The 18,927-nt window shown below is 50.2% G+C and overlaps 8 protein-coding genes across 8 annotated transcripts; 2 read left to right on the top strand and 6 right to left on the bottom strand.

Annotated features, from left to right (window-relative positions):
- Positions 1-88: 88 nt before the first annotated feature.
- Positions 89-982, bottom strand: PtrM4_117210 (CN-hydrolase domain containing protein; the record flags this gene model as incomplete). Its single annotated transcript, XM_066108260.1, has 2 exons — positions 89-94; positions 131-982. The coding sequence occupies 2 exons, from the start codon at positions 980-982 to the stop codon at positions 89-91; spliced, it is 858 nt and encodes a 285-aa protein (XP_065961445.1).
- Positions 983-2,241: 1,259 nt separating this feature from the next.
- Positions 2,242-3,081, bottom strand: PtrM4_117220 (uncharacterized protein; the record flags this gene model as incomplete). The annotated part of the gene is made up of 1 exon (XM_001935065.2): positions 2,242-3,081. One exon carries the CDS (start codon positions 3,079-3,081, stop codon positions 2,242-2,244), a length of 840 nt encoding a protein of 279 aa, XP_001935100.2.
- A 1,848-nt stretch (positions 3,082-4,929) lies between these two features.
- PtrM4_117230 (uncharacterized protein) lies at positions 4,930-6,729 on the top strand (the record flags this gene model as incomplete). Its single annotated transcript, XM_001935066.2, has 1 exon — positions 4,930-6,729. The coding sequence occupies one exon, from the start codon at positions 4,930-4,932 to the stop codon at positions 6,727-6,729; it is 1,800 nt and encodes a 599-aa protein (XP_001935101.1).
- A 1,101-nt stretch (positions 6,730-7,830) lies between these two features.
- On the bottom strand, positions 7,831-9,251 carry PtrM4_117240 (MFS-1 multi-domain protein; the record flags this gene model as incomplete). Its single annotated transcript, XM_001935067.1, has 2 exons — positions 7,831-7,996; positions 8,053-9,251. The coding sequence occupies 2 exons, from the start codon at positions 9,249-9,251 to the stop codon at positions 7,831-7,833; spliced, it is 1,365 nt and encodes a 454-aa protein (XP_001935102.1).
- A 568-nt stretch (positions 9,252-9,819) lies between these two features.
- On the bottom strand, positions 9,820-11,103 carry PtrM4_117250 (uncharacterized protein; the record flags this gene model as incomplete). The annotated part of the gene is made up of 1 exon (XM_001935068.2): positions 9,820-11,103. One exon carries the CDS (start codon positions 11,101-11,103, stop codon positions 9,820-9,822), a length of 1,284 nt encoding a protein of 427 aa, XP_001935103.2.
- Positions 11,104-12,025: 922 nt separating this feature from the next.
- Positions 12,026-12,829, bottom strand: PtrM4_117260 (cutinase precursor; the record flags this gene model as incomplete). Its single annotated transcript, XM_001935069.1, has 2 exons — positions 12,026-12,325; positions 12,377-12,829. The coding sequence occupies 2 exons, from the start codon at positions 12,827-12,829 to the stop codon at positions 12,026-12,028; spliced, it is 753 nt and encodes a 250-aa protein (XP_001935104.1).
- Positions 12,830-15,167: 2,338 nt separating this feature from the next.
- PtrM4_117270 (peptidase M28) lies at positions 15,168-16,100 on the top strand (the record flags this gene model as incomplete). The annotated part of the gene is made up of 1 exon (XM_001935070.2): positions 15,168-16,100. The coding sequence occupies one exon, from the start codon at positions 15,168-15,170 to the stop codon at positions 16,098-16,100; it is 933 nt and encodes a 310-aa protein (XP_001935105.2).
- Positions 16,101-16,499: 399 nt separating this feature from the next.
- PtrM4_117280 (uncharacterized protein) lies at positions 16,500-18,344 on the bottom strand (the record flags this gene model as incomplete). The annotated part of the gene is made up of 2 exons (XM_001935071.1): positions 16,500-18,019; positions 18,074-18,344. The coding sequence occupies 2 exons, from the start codon at positions 18,342-18,344 to the stop codon at positions 16,500-16,502; spliced, it is 1,791 nt and encodes a 596-aa protein (XP_001935106.1).
- Between the last annotated feature and the right edge of the window lie 583 nt (positions 18,345-18,927).

Here is an 18,927-nt window from a genome sequence, read left to right on the forward strand (position 1 = left end):
AAAGTAGAAGGCCAAAGGGGTCGAAACCGGTGTGTGACTTGGTGGGTCATCTAGAATGATTGCATCTAAATGCCGCATCCTAGTCACACTATTCCTCGAATCTCCCCCCCTCACTGACGTCTGGATATACATCGAACCGTCTCTGTCCATACAGCGGCACGCCCTTCCTCGTCTCCTCAATCTTGCCTGCCTCCAGCTCTTGCAACAACACACCCTCCTTCTCATCTAGCTGCTCCACCACCACCGCGTTCGGATCCACTACCATGCTGTGTCCCCACGCATTGTACTCGGCCTGCATGTCTCTTGCGGGACTACACAGTCCAACGTAGACCTGGTTATCCGTCGCCCTAGCCCTCGCCAGCAACTCCCAGTGTAATGCGCCAGTCGTGAGGTTGAAAGCGCCCGGGTACAGCAGCAGAAACGCGCCCTTTCTCGCCGCGATCATGCCAAGTTCCGGAAACCTTATGTCGTAACATATCGCAACTGCAATCTTTCCATACTCTGGTAAATCCACCAATGTGATCTTGTTCCCCGGCGACAGCACCTCGCTCTCCCTAAACGTGATTTTCCCCGCTATGTCAATGTCGAATAGATGCACCTTTCGATGTGTAGCCAGCAATTCGCCGCTCGGCGCAAACGTCAGACTTGTGTTGTACAGTTTCTTCTCGTCCTTGTCGTCTCTTTCTGGTATGCTGCCTCCAACAAGATATACGCCCGCCTCTTGTGCCAATTTGCTAAGCGCATGGAATGTCTGCGATTGCGATTCCGAGGGAGGAGACGGTAGGAGTGTTTCGGCGTACTTGTCAAAGTACTTTGTTCCGTAGGGCGAGTTGAAACATTCGGGCAGGACGACGAGTTTTGCGCCCGCTTTTGAGGCGTCGAGAACTTTTTGACGCGCCGAGAGGAGGTTTGCGCTCTTGTCGGGCCCGGAGGCGAGTTGGATGAGCGCAAGCTTTAGTGATTTCTTGAGGAGTGATGCCATGTTTGCCGAGACTAGAGGTGAAGGAAGGAGATGACTCCGAGGCAGAAATTGCAGACACCAATATACAATTGCAATGTTGGAGCTGTGCTTCGGGGCGTTGGAGTAGGCTTGGAGTGGGGGCAGTAGCCGATGAGTAACGATGTCATCGCTCGGTCGGACTTGCCGTGATTGCGGGGTGCACTTGCCGACCGTTAGACGCTTTTTTGACTACATGTCAACGATTCACTCTTAACAATGTTGGTTTCCATTCACAGAGGACGTGTTTTAATCTATTATAATCAATTCATTGTACAATTCCATATCTAGCTAGATCATGATGTCACTCTAGGTATTTATTCTTCCAGAAAATAATTGGTTAACAATATATATTCATATCGCTATCAAACTCCGAGTGACTTCCACCAGGCATAACATCTCCCAAGGTGTGACCAGCCTTGCCGACCCATAACTGTAACAGGCCCTCACAACATTGACTTGCTTCCATCAGTCATTCCAACTGCAAAGTCCCCTCATCCATCACGTAACAAGATTCATTGCTCCGACAGTCTTTCCTGTTTCCGACTTGAGAGGTGTGACATGGCACGTAGCCCGACCTTCCCACCTTGGCACAAGCATCGTCTTTTCGCACGTATACTTGAATATATGCCGGTCTTGAACTCTCCGGAACCCTCTTTGTCGGTACGACTCTTGATCTTGTTTCAGGACGTGCTTTGATATTCTGGACATCTTGGCGAAAGGAGATTTCAAGTTGCTTACCCTGAGCTGGTACACCATGCGGACACCTTGCAGCAATTCGGAATGGCCGATATCGGGCTGTTGCTGGAGCAGGAAATGAGACAGGATGGCGGCTTGTTCGTTGTTACTACCCGTGACCTTGTGACTTAGGGCTCTAGTCTCGTAGGCTACCTCGCACGCCCGCGTAAGACGAATGGGGAAGTGGTTTAAAGGAACAAGGCTACTGTTGGTGCAATCCCATCAAGTGTCCAATCCGTTCAATCACCGGCTGAGGTAGCCTGTTTATGAGGGCAAACATGTTCTGGCAGAGATCGACCATGTTGCCGTAGGAGTTGATGGTGAGAAGCCACTCCTTAATACCTGGAAGATCGCTGGGACGGTGATGCTCGAGAAAACAACTATTGTTGGCGTAATCCCATGAACGCTCCAATACGGTCAATCACCGGCTGAGGCAGGTGGTCCAGGCGTGCAAACAGGTTACGGCGAGGATGAATCATGTCGCCGTCGGAGTCGATTGTCAATAGTCACTCCCTACGATGCGAGGACTGGTTGTGGGGAGAGCCGCACTCAATCTCGAGAAGCCCGATGTCGTCTCCTGCTTGGTAAGACGGATGCCTCGCAAAGGGGAAGAAGTCGAGCTTGATAATAGCTCCCGTTGACCTCTTGAGGTTCGTCCTATCAGCGCAGAGACCCTTGAACACTTTGTTCATGAGCTCCGGGTCAAAAGTGAATGCCTCTGCGGCGGCACCTTCCTCCATCTCGCGTGGCTTTACCACCTCGAACACGCACTTGGCCATCGAGGGGTCACAGATGAGTTCCGCCAGTGCTGTCAAATCGCCAGAGTGAATCCCCCTGGCCCCATCATTTCTCCAGATCGCCATCCAAACACTGTCGTATACATCGATGTGGACTTTCCTTAGCCACTTCATCTGAGAGCCTAGTCCCAAGCACCACTCCTTGTAGCAAAGGTAGTGACCAGCTTTAAAGCTCAGCTCGGTTGACCTAACGAACACAAAAGTGTTGTTGCTATACAAGATCGTGGCGGCTTCGTGATATAACTGGCGGCAGGTCAGGAAGAGGGTTATGCCCTTGCAGATATCGCGGTACTTCTCAGTCTGGACTGGTACCATGAACGTCTGAGGGGGTCTGCTGTCGTCCTCCTCGTCCTCCGACAGGTCGTCGTCAAAGATGTCAGGGATGTCGGGCAACGTATACTTCATCTCCAGCCTGATGGGCTCGGCGGATTCGAAGATGTTGGCCATTATCATGGCGCGGATTTCGGCGGAGAGGTCGAGGAAGCGGGACGGGCCGGCGTGGTTCGTGGCTGCTCTTGTCCGCGGGATTTCGATGGGTGTTGGGGACATGTTGGTAGGTTTCGGTGGGATAGGATCGGGTTGGTTGAGCGTGGTGTGTGGTTCAAGTTAACTCTCGGGAGAGAAGGTGGAGGGTAGTAGAAGAGGCGCTAAGCGGTTATCTTGTTAGCAGTAGTCTCGTTCGCAGTCGAGCGTACTAACAGTTGAGCGTTTTGTTTATTTGTCTCGGTCACAGTTGAGCTCGAGCTTGTGGGGAGACAACTGGTAGGGGGGTAGGGGGGTATAAATGGGGCCTGGGAGAGCTGGAAGCACGTGTTCAATTCAAGCCCTCCGCGCGTGATGACGTTTCACCCACAGCGTGCGGTGCGGTGCGTCACTTGTATGAGTTCTGCCCAATTCGGCAGTGGGTTCTTCCATACTGGGCGTTGTAGGATTATAAGAATGTGTTCTGAGAATGTGTTGTAAGAATACGATGCAACTGACTCCTCAACGACTCTGGTCGCCCAGGCTTGGGCATCTGCTCGATCGTTGAGTCGCTGCGTCAACAAGGCTTTCAGATGTGGTAGTTTTGGAGGATACCTCAGTTAAATTGTCCCATAGTCCAGGTCGCTCTACTTCGAAAGACGAATGAGATCTTGGGGTCCCTGTTGATTAACAATGTGTTCCTACAGGAGCCCAGTTCCCGGCCAGCGATGCCACCATCCCTGGATGTGTTCGTGGAGATAGAGAAGAAGATATACTGCTTGATAATAATAGCTTATAAGAAGTAATATGTGTAGAACTAGATTTTCTGTGCAGAGCCTCAGAGATATAAGTGCTCATCTATGGTTTGGGATATGCAAGTACTTTGTCGCTTCCTTCTGTGATTGTCTTGTTTAGACTTGTTCACAATCACGACTATCAAGCTCTTGTTGGATGGGTATGGCAATAGTCAAAATTATGCAAGCGTCTGAGCTACTGTATCGTGTTATACCAGCTTAGGATACTAGATAAGGAGGCAAATGTGTTGTTAGAGGCAAGTGTCAAAAAAGCTCAGTAGAGTTCTCCTCAAAACCGTCGGTGGCTCTTCAATTTGGTACACAGGAATGGGGACTGTGATACTATAGAGGAGATAGAAATTTCTCGTAGGAGATGTGATTGTTGAAAGCGCTGTGAATTACACAGTTTGTCACTTCACTATATTAATACTCCACTTCGACAATCATAAAGATCGAATATTAAAAGTTGCTCATAGGCTTGATACGCAAAGCTTATGTCTAAAAACCAAGAATTAAGCCGCAATAAGAGCGTTTGGTGTCAGTATAGAGGATGTGAACGTATCAGGTGACTGACTCGACAACAGTTTTTAAAGTGCGCTTTCCCCCGCCCGATGCAGTAGTAGCTCACTACTTTCAGACTCTATACTTTCTATATATATGCAAAGTAAGTGATATCAATGCTTAGCAGTAGCAGATTTTCACAACGCGGTGTTTGTAGCAGCAGTTCAAAAAAGCAGCTAAGGTGCTATCCCAACACCTCTATACTTTCTATATATTTATTATCGGCAGTCCTGAGAAAAGCTTGTTCAAATGGAATTCCGCGAAACGGCAGTGAAATTATGTGCACGGGCCTCAACAGGGCAAGCGCGTGGTCTGCTGCCTGTTGCCTGCGGGGAGAAGGTGATTCACGGTCACCCACCCAGGTGATAGTTGCGAGAAGCTTAGACTCGGTAAGCGAGCGGTCAATTACGTATGTATCGCGCACGAACTACACCGCACACAGACTATATACGTACCACTCAATATATAAAGTCCCTGCGACCCACTCAAAACTTACCCAACGCCACTCTCCTCAGGCGACCAGAAACGGATAAGTGAGGATACGAATCGACTCTACAGCGGCGGCCCAACGCTCACAATCATGGCCACGATTCGGAGTCCAAAGTCTGGCCGCAAAACCATGTCGACGCCGACGAACCCTGCAGCCCCGCACTTCCTCACTCTACCCGCCGAGGTTCGCAATCTGATCTATGAACATCTATTCCGAACCTATGAGAAGATCGAGATACATCCTCGTGATGAAGAAGCCACCTCTGGTTTTAGTGGTCCTACTCCTCTAACACAGCCCCCCATCTTCTTCTTCTCAAAAGCGGATTGTATCTCTCTATTCGTCTCCTGTCGTCAGGTCTACCACGAGTCGACATCTCTACTACTGCACAGCAATACCTGGATCATTCCTAGGGTTTATCCAGCATGGTACCAGAGACCGCGTTCGCAAATGACTGATTTGGCGGATTGGATAGAGAAACTTGGCTCCAGTGCAACAATGCTACGAAAAGTCGTGATCAACTGGCAGTGGACTTATCCGAGGTTCGATGATCCTTGGTCAGGCTATGATACCAAGGAAATGTCCGACTTCGTTCAGATGGGTGCCTTGGTAAAGGCTCTCTGGGCAAACAAAAACGCAAAGTTTGAGATCGAGTTTGTTATACCCGAAGACACCAAATATGGGTCATCAGCGGCACTCAACACTATGGCTATCAGCAATATCTTGTGTACACTTCGGCAAGACTCACATGATCTGGAGAAGTATGGAAGCCAGATCCACAACATCTGCGTTGCTCGGGATGGTTCGGAGGGCTTCGTTCAGTTCAATCACGACTACAAAAACCCACTCGCCATAGAGAACTCCTATACAAGCGCTTTCTCTGTCTTCGACAATGGTAGGACTCTGGCTCTTATACCGGCCACCAAGCCCGAATTGATGACGCTGCCGGAGCATTTGAGAGAACGCATCTTGTATCCAATCGGTCTCACGTCCCCAGCTTATCAACCCAATTCCGAAGGATGTGGTGACGACATATACCCACAAGTCTGTTTCGATCTGGACTTGAAGACAACTGAGGGTGCTTCACCAATCTTGACCTTGCTGAACTCGTCCCTTCGGTCTCAGTATCATCGTGCGTTCTGGTTCCATAACCAACATTCCATCAAGATGAGATCCGAAATTTCGCCCACTGATTTCGATCATTTCGAGAAACTACGTCGGTTCCTATGCATAGCACCTATCACCAGTCGTCCCTGGGCTATGGGTGGTAGATTCTCTTCCTCTGGTACCAGCACAGATAACCCCTTGGAGTTCCTTCTACAATTCCAGCTACAAGACGCCACTACCTTGGGCGATCTTCGGGTAAATATGCTCGACTTCCTAAGGGTAACTTCTGCCTGTGGTCATTATCCATCATCGATTACGTTCAGGATCGCAAACGGCGATGGAACTACGCAGTCTCAGGCCTCGATGGAACTGGATAGATTCCGAGAGTTTGCCACCATCGCTCTGACGGAATTCGACCGAGTATTTCCTGGAAACCTATACAAGCTGTGCCCTAACATCTGGGTCAATGGCTACGGTAGGATAGTCCAAGTCGAGCTCGACGGAAATTCGTTCAATCCCTGGGAGTTCATGAGGGACTGGTGGTTCCTAGATCGTCCGAATCACGGTCCGAATGAACGAATGAAGCTTTGTCAACTCTATGGGACCAGTACAGGAGACGACGACATCGACTTCAGTGACTGGTGGTGGTATGAAGCTTACAGGCCATCGGAAGATACGTGCTACGATGGTACCCTGAGTTGCTATCTTGGCTACCTCCAGCACGTCTGCCTTCATGATCACCCCGCTTACTGGGCTGACTCTTACTTCGCACTGCCTGAGCCTTGAGGACGTTCTTCCCAGCTCCCCAACATCATGCAGGTTGCGTATGAGTTGTGGCATTGCAGGAACACTCATGCATAAGCACTTCGAAGTTTGCATCATAATCATCAGGATTGACAGAGCAGTGATTGGAATATGGACATCACATGTAGGGCTCTTGAATTTGCGCATGCTTGGCGGAGGATACACACGGATTCGGCTCTAGATAGAAGTAAAAACCTGATGAATCAACCATTTCCCAAATTTGAAGGCTTACCCTACGCTTCGACCTCCCCGTATGATGTATTCATCAAACGCCCACAGAAAATATCCAGGAAACGCAACTATTCCATGCAAGTCTCATCACAAGCACACAGCTACGACGTAAATATGTCACACACTGCACCGAGTTCTATTCGTTACGCGTATCTGCAAATACAACAGTCGTGGTCCACTTCTCCACAGTATAACCGTACCCGTACTTGACGTATCAAAGTGGGGAACCGACAATTACATAGTTTGACGACAGCTCTACCGAGCATTTTGACCCTACTTCCCTTTAGTCTTCATCATTCTTTCTACTCAGCCAGCAACATACCCCCCGCCCTCCCTTAATCATCAAATCCCCTCATAGCACACTCAACCCTACCACCACCCCAATAACTCTCTCAAGGATATATGCTTGAATGCTTCTAGGCTAACAAAGAGCACGGGATGATTCATGATTGTAACATCAACATCACGATAAGGTTAGCTAGAGACAAAGAATCGATTAACTGGAGTGTTACAGTCTACGTGCGCTTCAAACGTCTGTGTCGTCAGCGCTTCCAGAGTCTGAAGACAGGTACGCGGAGATGTTCAATCATGGATTGTATCCCAAATTATGGGTTGGGCGGCTACGCAGACGTTTTGGGAATCAATTCCGAGGGTGAACACAACGCTGGTGACTTTTCAAACTATGCAGAAGAAGGTGGCGATGACTGGGATTGAGTCGACAGGGGTGCCATAGTGTGGATAGCGATTGTAGGGTCAACACCGATCTTCAGTGGAGGCATCATCTATAGATGGATGATGTAATTATTCTATAATCTATTTATTTATACACAATCGACGGGACTGCTCCCCCATTCAAGCCGTGTCGCTGTCCTTTGGTGATATTTCCTCCGTGACGCGAACTTCGTGGCTTCCTTCCAGCTCTGAAAGGACGATCCAAGTAGGGAAGATGCATAATACGGTGATACCAAAGTTGAGACCGATGCTGACAAAGTGGTTTGCATCACCTTCTGATTGCATACTATGGTATTTGTTAGTCGACGTTACGTCATAATAAGTGGTGGAAGAAGAACTTACGCCCAGGCAACGGTCTGGCCCAGTGCCTCTACACCTCTCAGAATACCAGTGAGATGGCTGAGATTACTCAGATCTGTCGCGTATTGTCCTACTAGCCAATAAAGAAACTGCTGGAAAGCCTGGCCACCAAATTGCCAAAAGAAGACCAGCGCGTAACTCTTCCCAAAGCCGCCATTGAACCAATCGAATATCGGGGCCTCCGATGCGTCGTAGAATTGTTTCTGAAGGATTGTCGCCCAAATCCATGTACCGATAAGGAGAGTGACGATGCAGAGGAATGCTATGCGACCGCGGACTTTGATGTGGATTTTCGGGTTGTCGAGCAAAAACGCGATGATGAACGAGGAGAAGATGCCGGCGAAGTTTGTGAAGAAGCTGGAGAATGCGCGCGCTCGGACGGTAAAGTACGTTGTCAACCAAGTGCTCATGAAGCCGTTGTAGAAGTAGCTGATAAAGAAGGCGGGGAGCAGAAGCAAGATGCGTCGGCTGACGAATAGCCTGCCGACAGCCTTGAACTCGCCGAGCCAGGTTGCCGCACGCTCAGTGACGATTCTCGTGCCATCTTTTCTCCAGACCTTGTGTGCAGGCGACAGGCACAGGGCGACAGGGAGTCCAAGGCACATAATGACGATGAAGACGATGTATGTAGTAGAGGAAACCGATCCTGTCGTCTTCCGGTTTGCGTTCAGGCCTAGGTTAATGGAACCTCCAACAATCGGTCCAAGGGCCTTTGCTGTCTGCCATACAGCGAGGTAAAATGCGCGATCTCCAGGTGATGGGTATCCGATGATAATCGCAGCTTCGGCAGCCCAGAAGAATCCAGCGGAGATGCCACAGAGAGCACTGCCGAAGAGCATGAACCAGGTGTTTGCCGAGACGTTGTTGGTGTATAGACCTGCGCCGTACAATGGGTAACCGATTGCTCCCAATGCAAGTCCATATTTTAGGCCAATCCTGTTGTTGATAGCTCCAGCAGCCACACAGACAACTGCGAAGAGCCCGTATACCAAAGCGTTCGCGGCAGACACCGCGTAGGGCTCAGCGGCTCCGCCAGCACCTAGTCCACCGAGCGCATCCCACATGCCCGGGGCCGTGAAGGAAACTCCACATGCAACCAGAATCTGGAAAGGTACGGAACGGAAGAACGGTCCAGAAGCCTTGATGGAGTCTGAAGACCCAGACAAGGAGGCGGACGACATGACGGCGTGGGGAAAAGTGAAAAGAGGATGAAGAGGCGAAGAGCCCCCAGACCGCGTGGAGACTACATAATTTATGACTTCGGACAAGATGTGCTATGCTTGGCAGCTTTGACTCCAATTTTTTCTCCTTAGTTGATGATGGTTGAGGGCGATCGAGACGTTTGATGTTCACCATTTTCTATGGGGCGAGCACGACATCTGCGCTAAAAGACAGGGCTAAACCGTTTTGGGCTGACTGCGTCCCGCCCTCGGACCCTTCCGACATAACATCGTTCAACTTTTCTCGTGGCTTTACCAGGGCTGTCACGGCTTCTGTCGGTTTGAGGACTTGTTCCGTGAGAATGCCCGATTTCAGATATAACGCGGGAAGCACGTTGTGTCGAAATTTCGCGTGGCGCTCACACGTATCGGCGTTGCATTGGGCGGGAAGTTGATGGACAATCACTGTTCACTCATCTTACGTACTCAGCCGTGCTATCGTTCATCCATTCAATATACTAGCTAATTTGGAACTGCAGTGGTTACTCAGTGCCAATGTCACCGACTTTGTCGGCTCGATACAGGTCTATCAATTTTGTTCAAAGAAACATTTCCTCGCAAAGTAATCGTCGCTGGACGACATCATCATGTTTGAAGACCTCTTCGCTACCGCTTGAAGATATCGGAAATAGGTACTGAGCTTCCCAATAGAGTGCGGGGAAGAGTCTCCATCCACCATGGGCCGATTCTTTCCTTCCCAATATTCTCTACCGTGATGTGCCTCAACAGCCTCTATTGAAGGGAGTTGCACGTATTCCTCAGTTCCAAGTATTGACTCTGAGTCTAGCATTATGGTGTACTTTAGACGGCCGACATTCCCGTTTCCATCAATGTCGAATTCGAACACATCGCCGTTGGCTATCCGGCGGTTGGTGCTGACCGCATGCGACAGAAGCTCTAGGATACGAGCTCGGATGTCTCGTAGGGTGACGGTGTTTTCCTCAGTCTTTGTAACTCCGTCCACCGTAGATGAGACTTTGAAGCGAACAAAGCATTTCCGGCCGTCAAGGTGCGATGCGATCCGGATCAGGTGCTTTGCGTCGATTCGAACATCGGCCAGTGTCATTGCCCGATCATACTCGAAATTGAGCTCGATGGTGATGTTTTGGTGTGTGCCTCTGCTTACATGACGGCTGGTATTTGGACAAAACCTGTCGGAATATGAATGTACCATCGTCTTTCTGGTACCGAGCACTGCTTGGAGGCGGCGTTGAGAGGTCCCTCTGTCAACGGGTGATGGCTCTAGGGTTGTTCGGTATGTGAAGTCGTTTTGAGACCAGAGAATTGGTTTCGCAATGTTTGTGATTTGTTTGCAGACGAATAGAAGAGATAGGTCAGGGCTCGTGAGATCCATATCGTCGACATTGACATCGACGGGGTCCGAGCACATGACCTCTTTGAAGATCAGTTTCTTGACACCCCGCGGGAGGCAGACCAGAGCAGGTCGTTGGTCCTTGCCAAATCTCTCAAATGTTTTGCATTTATCTTTCGACTGGAAGTTCAGCTTCCAGTTTGCATCGGAGTGTCGGTGGCTATCTCCAAACTTGATGCAGACTTGCGAAGGAAGATCACCATCAACATGATCCATCGATATGGAAAGAATCTGTCGGCGGTATTGGCGAATACCGAATGTATCGGTCACGAGGTGTCGAAGAGTCGTGTTTAGCAGTTTTGTTAGATCGCCAGTCTGCTCATCTTGTTCCGCATCGGAAGGGGAAATGAGACGGAAGATACACTTCTGGTCTCTTCTGTCCCAGCACATCTTCACAAGCTGTGCTAGATCAAACTCCCCAAAACCAAGAAGACCCCCCATTTGATGGTACCGTCTTTTATGTAATGGGAGCGCAAAGACCAACTAGCCACGAAATGTGCCGCATATGGGGCCGGATTGAGCATATGGGACTTGCGATATTTGTTCTTGGACAGCTTATAGGCGAATGTGTTCCGGGCGTAAAAAACACCGACTGCTTCGTGATAGACGGAGCGGCATGTCTGCAGGATTCCGAGAACAGATGCCGTACCCGAACTTTAGGTTTTCCCTGAGCCAGTCGCGAAGTCGCCTTTCGTATTGTCAAGCCGCGGGATGTTGATTGGGCGAGGTTGTACGAGTAGATGTTCGTAGATCATGTTTCTCAGCTCAGGGGTAAGATCCAGGAATGACACGCCAGGGCCTTCTGGCAGAAAAACAGTCTTTGGAATGGCGAATAGCTGAGACATTGTAATATGGATATACTCGATTCAGGCTATCGGTAGGAAGATTCACTGGTAGTCAACGAGGTGGGGTGATAGTTGAGGGGTAGTTTAGAGTATATTAGAAATCTGTTCTCATGTGTACGGGTTCGCAGAGGGTTTGTTCCAAGTCTCATACAATAGTACTGACTGGGACTCACTTACACCTCAGCCCCACTTTTCTTACCATTATCTCGGAATCCTACCAGCGAAGGGCCGCTCTAGCAGGTGACAGAGAAGATGATGTACAATAAAAAAAGCCGTTGAACAATAAGAGTCAGTATCCGCTAGTCGTCTTGTTGTCTGCGCGATGTGCACCATATCATCTCACGCTCACCTTGTTGCGAGATGCTCGCACCGAGTGAATAACCTCATGTCACACGAAGGAATTAGGGTTCACTCATAAGATTCACTGCAAAAATGTTCGCGCAGTTCTGCTTGTGAATGGTATCATAATATCATATCTAATTTCACATCTCGGTACCACAAATTCCGCACCACAATGCTCAAACGCGGGCTGCAACAAACGCAGCAGCAGTCGGAGCATCCATCTCGTAGTTCCTGTGCGCGGGGGTGATAATGATACCGTTATCGCAGATGTTATCACCCTCGTGGCAGATGATGAGGACCTTGGAGGCGGCAACAAGGCCAAAAGTCTCATCACGATCAGCATCGCCGAATGTTACAACGGCGGAGACACGAGCGGCGGCTGCGGCTGAAAGCCTCTGTGTGGCTGTGTGAACCAGTTGAGCGCCCTGGGAGTAACCAGTGACGACAATCTTTGTGGATGGGCATTGAGTGACAGCCTGTGAATGTCAGCATCTATATGATTTGAATCGAGATATTGCAGTGCTTACCCGGTTGATCAGGTTAAACATTGTAGTAGCACCTGCGGCATCGCCTCCCGCCAAAAAGCCGAAGACGTTGGCTGGGTAGGTGACACCCTGGATAGCCAGGCGGTTAACACCTCCGACGGCAGCGGCGATGGCATTGAAGAAAACGGGGCCTTCCGAGTTGGGTTCGCCGACATTTCCAGATTGCGTAGTACCACGAGCCCAGATGACGGTGATTGGACGGCATGGGGTGCCGTCTGTCAGCTGGTTGTAGGTGTCGCTGTTGTATTGGCGTTTGGTGAGGTCACGTTCCTCGACGTTCTTGGCCTCAAGCTGGGCGGCATATTCGTTGATGGTAAGATCGGAGTCGAGGAGATCCGTGATGGGGAAGCTGACACCGGTCTCTGGTGTTGGTGCAGCAAAAGTGGTAGCAACAAGGGCCGTAAGGGCGAGCAGAGAGCGAGCGCAGGCCTTCATCTTGAACGATTGTTGATGGGAGTATGAGGTAGCGAAGGAAGTATCACGTGTCGAATGAAGCTTGCGTCAGTCAGATCTCAGCCTTGGTTCTCAGCTCAACGAAGCGAAGGAAGTAGGATGCTGCGGAGAGAACTAGATGCTGATCCTCTGGTTTCACAAGAACAAAAGGCAGATCTATCCCACCTTTTGTACTGCTCTACCCCACTAGCTTCACGCAGTTCTTGTGGTAAAGCGCCTTGCTAGGCTATTGCACCGCCTTCCGCAAAAGCGATCATACTCCGTGGTAACCAATATCCACTACGTACATGAATCAGCTATTCTCGTCTCAATTTCCGTTGCTGACCATGAGGAAACTTGGCAACGCCGCGATCGACACCCAATCGCTGCAACAGATCACCTCACGTTGACCAGTGACCATCGACTCGCTCTCGAGCACTTAGATTGACGTGGATACCGGCGCATGTGGCATCGAAGATGCTTTCTCGCTTGTGACTGTTCACTCTTAGCTGTGTGATGCCAAAGGACTTGACCTTCTTCTTCGCGTTAGCGATCTTCCGGTACCGCCCATAACAAGAAACACGTGGGTGCGGTCAAAACAAATCTGGGGAATTTCAGGGCAGAGCGTGAGAGCCGGTTGTAATACAATTGGATAAAATCCTGCTTTTAGAGCAGGTATAGCGGCGCTACGACCACTGCGGTCAGTGACGAGAGTGTAGTCGAGCGAGACCGTGTCGCTTGTCCACTAATTTCCCCACATGCTTCGGGTGGCGTCCAGCATCAGTCATCGCCGACTTTTCTCTGTCCTTGATTCGAAGGCATCGCGCATCTAATGCACGCCTAAACCTGTCAGGACCATTGGAGATACAATTGGATGAACATGACCTTTCTTAGATGACTTCTTCATGTGCATACTAGGTACCTAGGTACCTTGAGAGGGACCAGAAAATATCTTCGTGCGAGTGCAACCATCTTGCCCATCCGAGAAGACGTATCCGAGACGCAAATATTGCTGCGCAGAGGCCATGTCGGCGGTAAGTTTGTGATGAATCTTGTATATCTGGCGCAGACGTCTCCTGTCAGTCAACGGTTTGACGTCACGATAACCGCCAAGCGTCTGACGCGGAACGGCCCTTTGACTATAATCTCACTCGCGCTTTGATCAATAACTATAACCTTTGCATAGTTAATATCAGCCTTGTAATGTCGAGTCTTACAGCTGGTCGCGAAATATATCGCGAGATAGACACGATGAACAGCTAGAAGCCACAAGATGAGGAGATGCGAGTAACGCCCAGGACGCCTAAGACCGCGTGACGACGACGACGACAGGATCTCCCCAGCATGGACCCAGCACCTCCGAACGAGCGATGACAAACCACCAACTGCCCGCCCCAATAGCGCTCCATCCAAGAAATGACTGATGCTATCGTCCTCCGCCGCGAGCCGCGGCACCGCAATGGAGAACCCCGCTCGCGACCGTTGTCGCCAAGCTAGGATGCAGGAACTCATCGCGTTAGGCCATTTGAACCATTCCCGACACAACTGTTTGGCGCCTTGGTAGCCTTGCGAGCTTCCGCTTACGACGCAGATCGGCATCTCTACAAGTACTGATAGCAAGAGATGCATTTCTTCGATGACGGTATTTTCTGCGATATCGCGAGGTTTGGAGATATCGGCATTCGTCAATTGTGGTCGTGAAGAGTGGGATGGAAACAATGTGGGAGGATATAAAAAGGTGGAATGGTCGGGATTGGGGACGTGTGTCATCTGACGGGACTTGACGACGACGCAGAGGTCACTTGTTCAGTATGCGGTCGGCGTCTACCCTTGCTGTTTGCGCAGCGACTCTGCTGCAAATTGCTTGCACTACACCAATTCATCCGTTTCATGCCCGGTCCCACCAATCTTATCCCAGTACAGAGCAATGGCCCCTACCAGTTGTCGGAAAACAGCTTGAGCAGCAGATGCCCGATGAAGACCTCCAAGATATCCTCTCCCAGATATCCCGCGATAACATCGAGTCCACGATCCGGAAACTTGTTTCGTTCGGCACGCGTCACACACTGTCTAGCCAAACGGATCCTGTTCGTGGGGTCGGCGCTGCGAGAACATGGCTCACGGCAAAGTTCCAAGAGGCGGCGGATGAAAGTGAGGGTAAGATGACCGTGGACTGGAACAGCTTCATCAAGTACCCCGGAGACAACGAACGTATCATCTTCCCCGTAAAAATCACCACCATCGTTGCAACCCTCAAAGGATCCGAAGACCCGGACCGATACTATCTCACAGGCGGCCACTACGACTCCCGCAACAGCAACCCCCATCGACTACCAAGGCGATGCCCCCCGGCGCCGTCGACGACGCCTCCGGCGTAGCCGTCTCCCTAGAACTCGCCCGCATCTTCGCCCACTACAAGCCCAAATCCACAATCGTATTCACCGCCTTCGCCGGCGAAGAACAAGGCCTCCTCGGCGCCCAGAACCTCGCCCAAACCTACAAAAATGCGTCCGTCAATCTCGCCGCTATGATCAACCTTGACATGGTCGGCAACTCCAAAGCAGAAGACGGCACCACGGACCCGCACAACATCCGCCTCTTCTGCCAAGGTACCCCATTAACAGAAAACGCAACGACGATGACCTCGCGCCTCAGCATCGGCGGCGACAACGACAGTCCCGCGCGTAACCTCGGTCGCTTCATCTACGAAGTCGCATCAAACGTGTGGACCGAAATGACCGTCCGCGTCATCTACCGTCTGGACCGATACAGCCGCGGCGGCGACCACCGCCCGTTCCTCGAGGCTGGATACACAGGTGTCCGCTTCGTCCAGCCGAACGAAGATTACACCCAACAGCACCAGAATGTCACTGTGCGCAATGGGAAGCAATACGGTGATCTAACCCAGTGGCTAGACTTTGAATACAACACACGTGCGGCCAAGGTTGTTGCAACTACCATGTGGAGTCTAGCCAATGCGCCTGCCTCTCCCACAAACGTCGGTATAAATACCACCATGTCTGATAATTTCAGCCAGTTCAAGTGGGATGCGCCCAAGGGATTGCCAGTGGAGGGGTATGAGATTTTGTATCGCGAGACGATTGAGCCGCATTGGACGAATGTTATTGATGTGGGGAACGTGACGTGGTATAATCTTACCTCTGCGACGATTCACAAAGACAATGTGATTTTTGGGGTGAGGAGTGTGGGTAAAGGGGGTTATAAGAGTCCGGCTGTTTTGCCGTTTCCGTTTGGGTGCGCGAGGAATTGCTAGAGTGGGAAGATGGGGGGTATGGTGTAGGTATTCGTCTATGGAAGAGAAATCAATCTTTCATGAGGTATACAAAAGATCCAGTGCGTTGGTTTGCGCTACGGAAAACCCTGTAAGCCCTTTTCATGACAAGCTGTCTAGTGTCTTCGGGTATCACCCTCGTTCCATCACAAAAGCACATCCAGAATGTCCGCAAGTTCCTCCATACCAACTCGTCCGGCCTCGTCGGGTATCATCAGCCTTGCTCTACCGTAAAGCACGTTCAGCGCGCTTGACAACCGCGATCTATCGAACATACCACCAACTTCCTGACTCAGAAACGAAATGTTTCGCTACTGAATACGATCTTGGCTCCATCTTTGGCTCTCGAATATCTCGATCAACTGTATCGGGAAGCCAGCTTCACCGGCGCCAATCACTCCAATGCTTATCCCGCAATTTCAGCCACAAGCCCACCAGACTATCAGCAGGCCATTGATGATGTGATAGATTGGGCACAATTGAACCGCTAAGATAATTCTCGACTTGTCTGATCTTCTCGTAGCACAGTTGGTCGAGTTGCGCTGGGTCTGTTTGCTCAGTGCTGATAGAAGTATGTGAGGTCCACAAGTAAGGATCGTTGAAGGTTGCGGCAAACCCGGCCCCCACAAATTCCAAGTTGCCGTTGATCCAGATCTGGACGTTTGATTGTAAACACCCATACTGGTGACCCTGTAGTAGAAGATCAGATATGAATAGGAATGCTCTGACTTGCAGGTCGTACCACTCAATGACTTGAGCACGGTGCGGGTTGCGATCGTATCCTGATACGATCAGAGTCACCCTCGTATTTGAATGCAGTATCCTGAACAGGTCTGCGATACCAATTCGAAGATTTCTAGCCGGACAGGCGCCAGGGAGGTCGAAGTTGAGGATCAAATAGCAACGGTGTTTCTTGTCCATCCTGTCCATCATTTTGCCGAAGTTGCTAATGTTGGCCCATTCCGCCAAAGATTGGAAGCCGGCGAACTCGGTGTAGCTCTGATTGGTAGACATTCGAATCCTGACGTCGTTTTGAATCGGGCTCTGATAGTGATCGAGTATATGTTCAAGATCACTGTTAAGCCCACGTAGTCCCATCTGCAGCCCATAGGCTTTCTTGGCGTCAAGATCAAACGTGATGCTCTTTGGAGATGAGCGCATATGATGGTCGACATCGAGTAGGACACCAAGGGGAAGTCGTATGTCTTCGTGTTCGCTCCAGCTGACGTCGCCACCACTATTGTTGACCTTAAACCCTCCCTCAGGATTCCTATCGAATAGCGAAGTGGAAAGATCCTGGAACATGACTTTTCCCTCGATTGGCTTGCCCTCTTCTATATCCTCCTCTTGGATAATGACTGCGGGCATAAGCTGGGGGTATTTGGCATAACGCTTGAGATTCAAAGCGTCCTTCTTTCCCAAAGTGATTAGCAAGTTGTTTAAAACTTCCGTCTGACAATGATGACTAGCCGGGCCAGCTGCGATTGGCAAGTTGCTGAAAATACCAAGCCTCTGAGGATATCGTCCGGACCGCGCAAACGTGAGCTCGCACTTAGCCTTAGGGTTCGCCCAAACGTGTTTCAGCACGGGTAGAAGATCATGGTTTCTGTCACCTGCGCGATCTCCAGAGTCAAATCCGTCTGCATCAATCTGAACCCGCGACAACATGGAGTATTGCGATCCGATGTCTGTCAACCACTTGTCCGCGGACTTCTGCGGGTTATACAGGTCTGATCTCAACTGATTGAGGGCATTAGTGAAGAGGAAACTGTTTGAGCCGTATAAGAAACTCGCTGCTTCATGGTAGATCTGTTTGCACGACCGCAGAAGTGCGATGCCTTCGCCGAAACCGTGACGAAAGTCCTCCTCTTGGACAAGGTGCTCAATATCGTTCGTGTGTGCTTGTTATGATATGAATTTGCGAACTTCGAATCAAGGAGCATTGTATAACTTACCCTTTATGCTTTCAATTTCTTCAGCACTTAGATCCGCGATGGCATTCTGCTGATGTGCAATTCGAATATGTAGGTTACTGCCGTGTGCAGCAACCAGAGAGTGGCGATATGCCTCGCGGTCGTGAAGAAGCACGGGTTGGTGGAGCTTGAACAAGTGCTCGTAGACGTAGTTGCGAATCTCAGGCGACAGAGTCGCCAGTAAACTAGACACGGACGGGTTAGTTGGACCTGACATCATTTTGGGAATCTCCATGGCTGCGGGGGCTGGCATTGTGGCAAGAGTGGTGTCGTAAGAGGTGAGTAGGAAGGAGCTACGGAGCTGGAAGAGATTTAAGTTTGTAAGTGCTGATTTCGGGTGAAGAAGACGTGAAGGCGAATGCGGACGCGACTGCAATCTGCAGGTGTGTTTGTTTACAGTGGGCTAGCCATTCATACGCCTGCCATGCTGTTGCTTCGTCAGTATTCTTCTGCGAGCTTCCAATTGGTCCCAGAGCTCTCTCTTTCGTCACTGCGGACAGTGATGATCATGTGACTGGGCTTGGCATCCATCAGTGGCCGCCATACAACCACCCACTTGTAACTGAATCAATAGCTTCGCAGGAATCGCAAAGCTGCAATATGAATAGATCATAATCATCGAGATATGATTATATTAGGCCGGAGTAGAACTGGGTATAAGCGGATAGATTAGTATAGAGTAGGGTATATGCTGACAGCACACTAAGCGACTGCTTCTCCGTCATCAAGCATGTGAAAGATGTAAATAACCTCGACTAGTGAAGCTGTGCTGGGTCGCACATGCAGAGTGAAGCCCTAATCACCGTGAGAAGTCTAAGTCTTGGTGAGAGGATATT

This window comes from Pyrenophora tritici-repentis, chromosome 6 (genome assembly GCF_003171515.1).
Source record: "Pyrenophora tritici-repentis strain M4 chromosome 6, whole genome shotgun sequence".
NCBI classification, from domain to species: Eukaryota; Fungi; Ascomycota; class Dothideomycetes; order Pleosporales; family Pleosporaceae; genus Pyrenophora; species Pyrenophora tritici-repentis.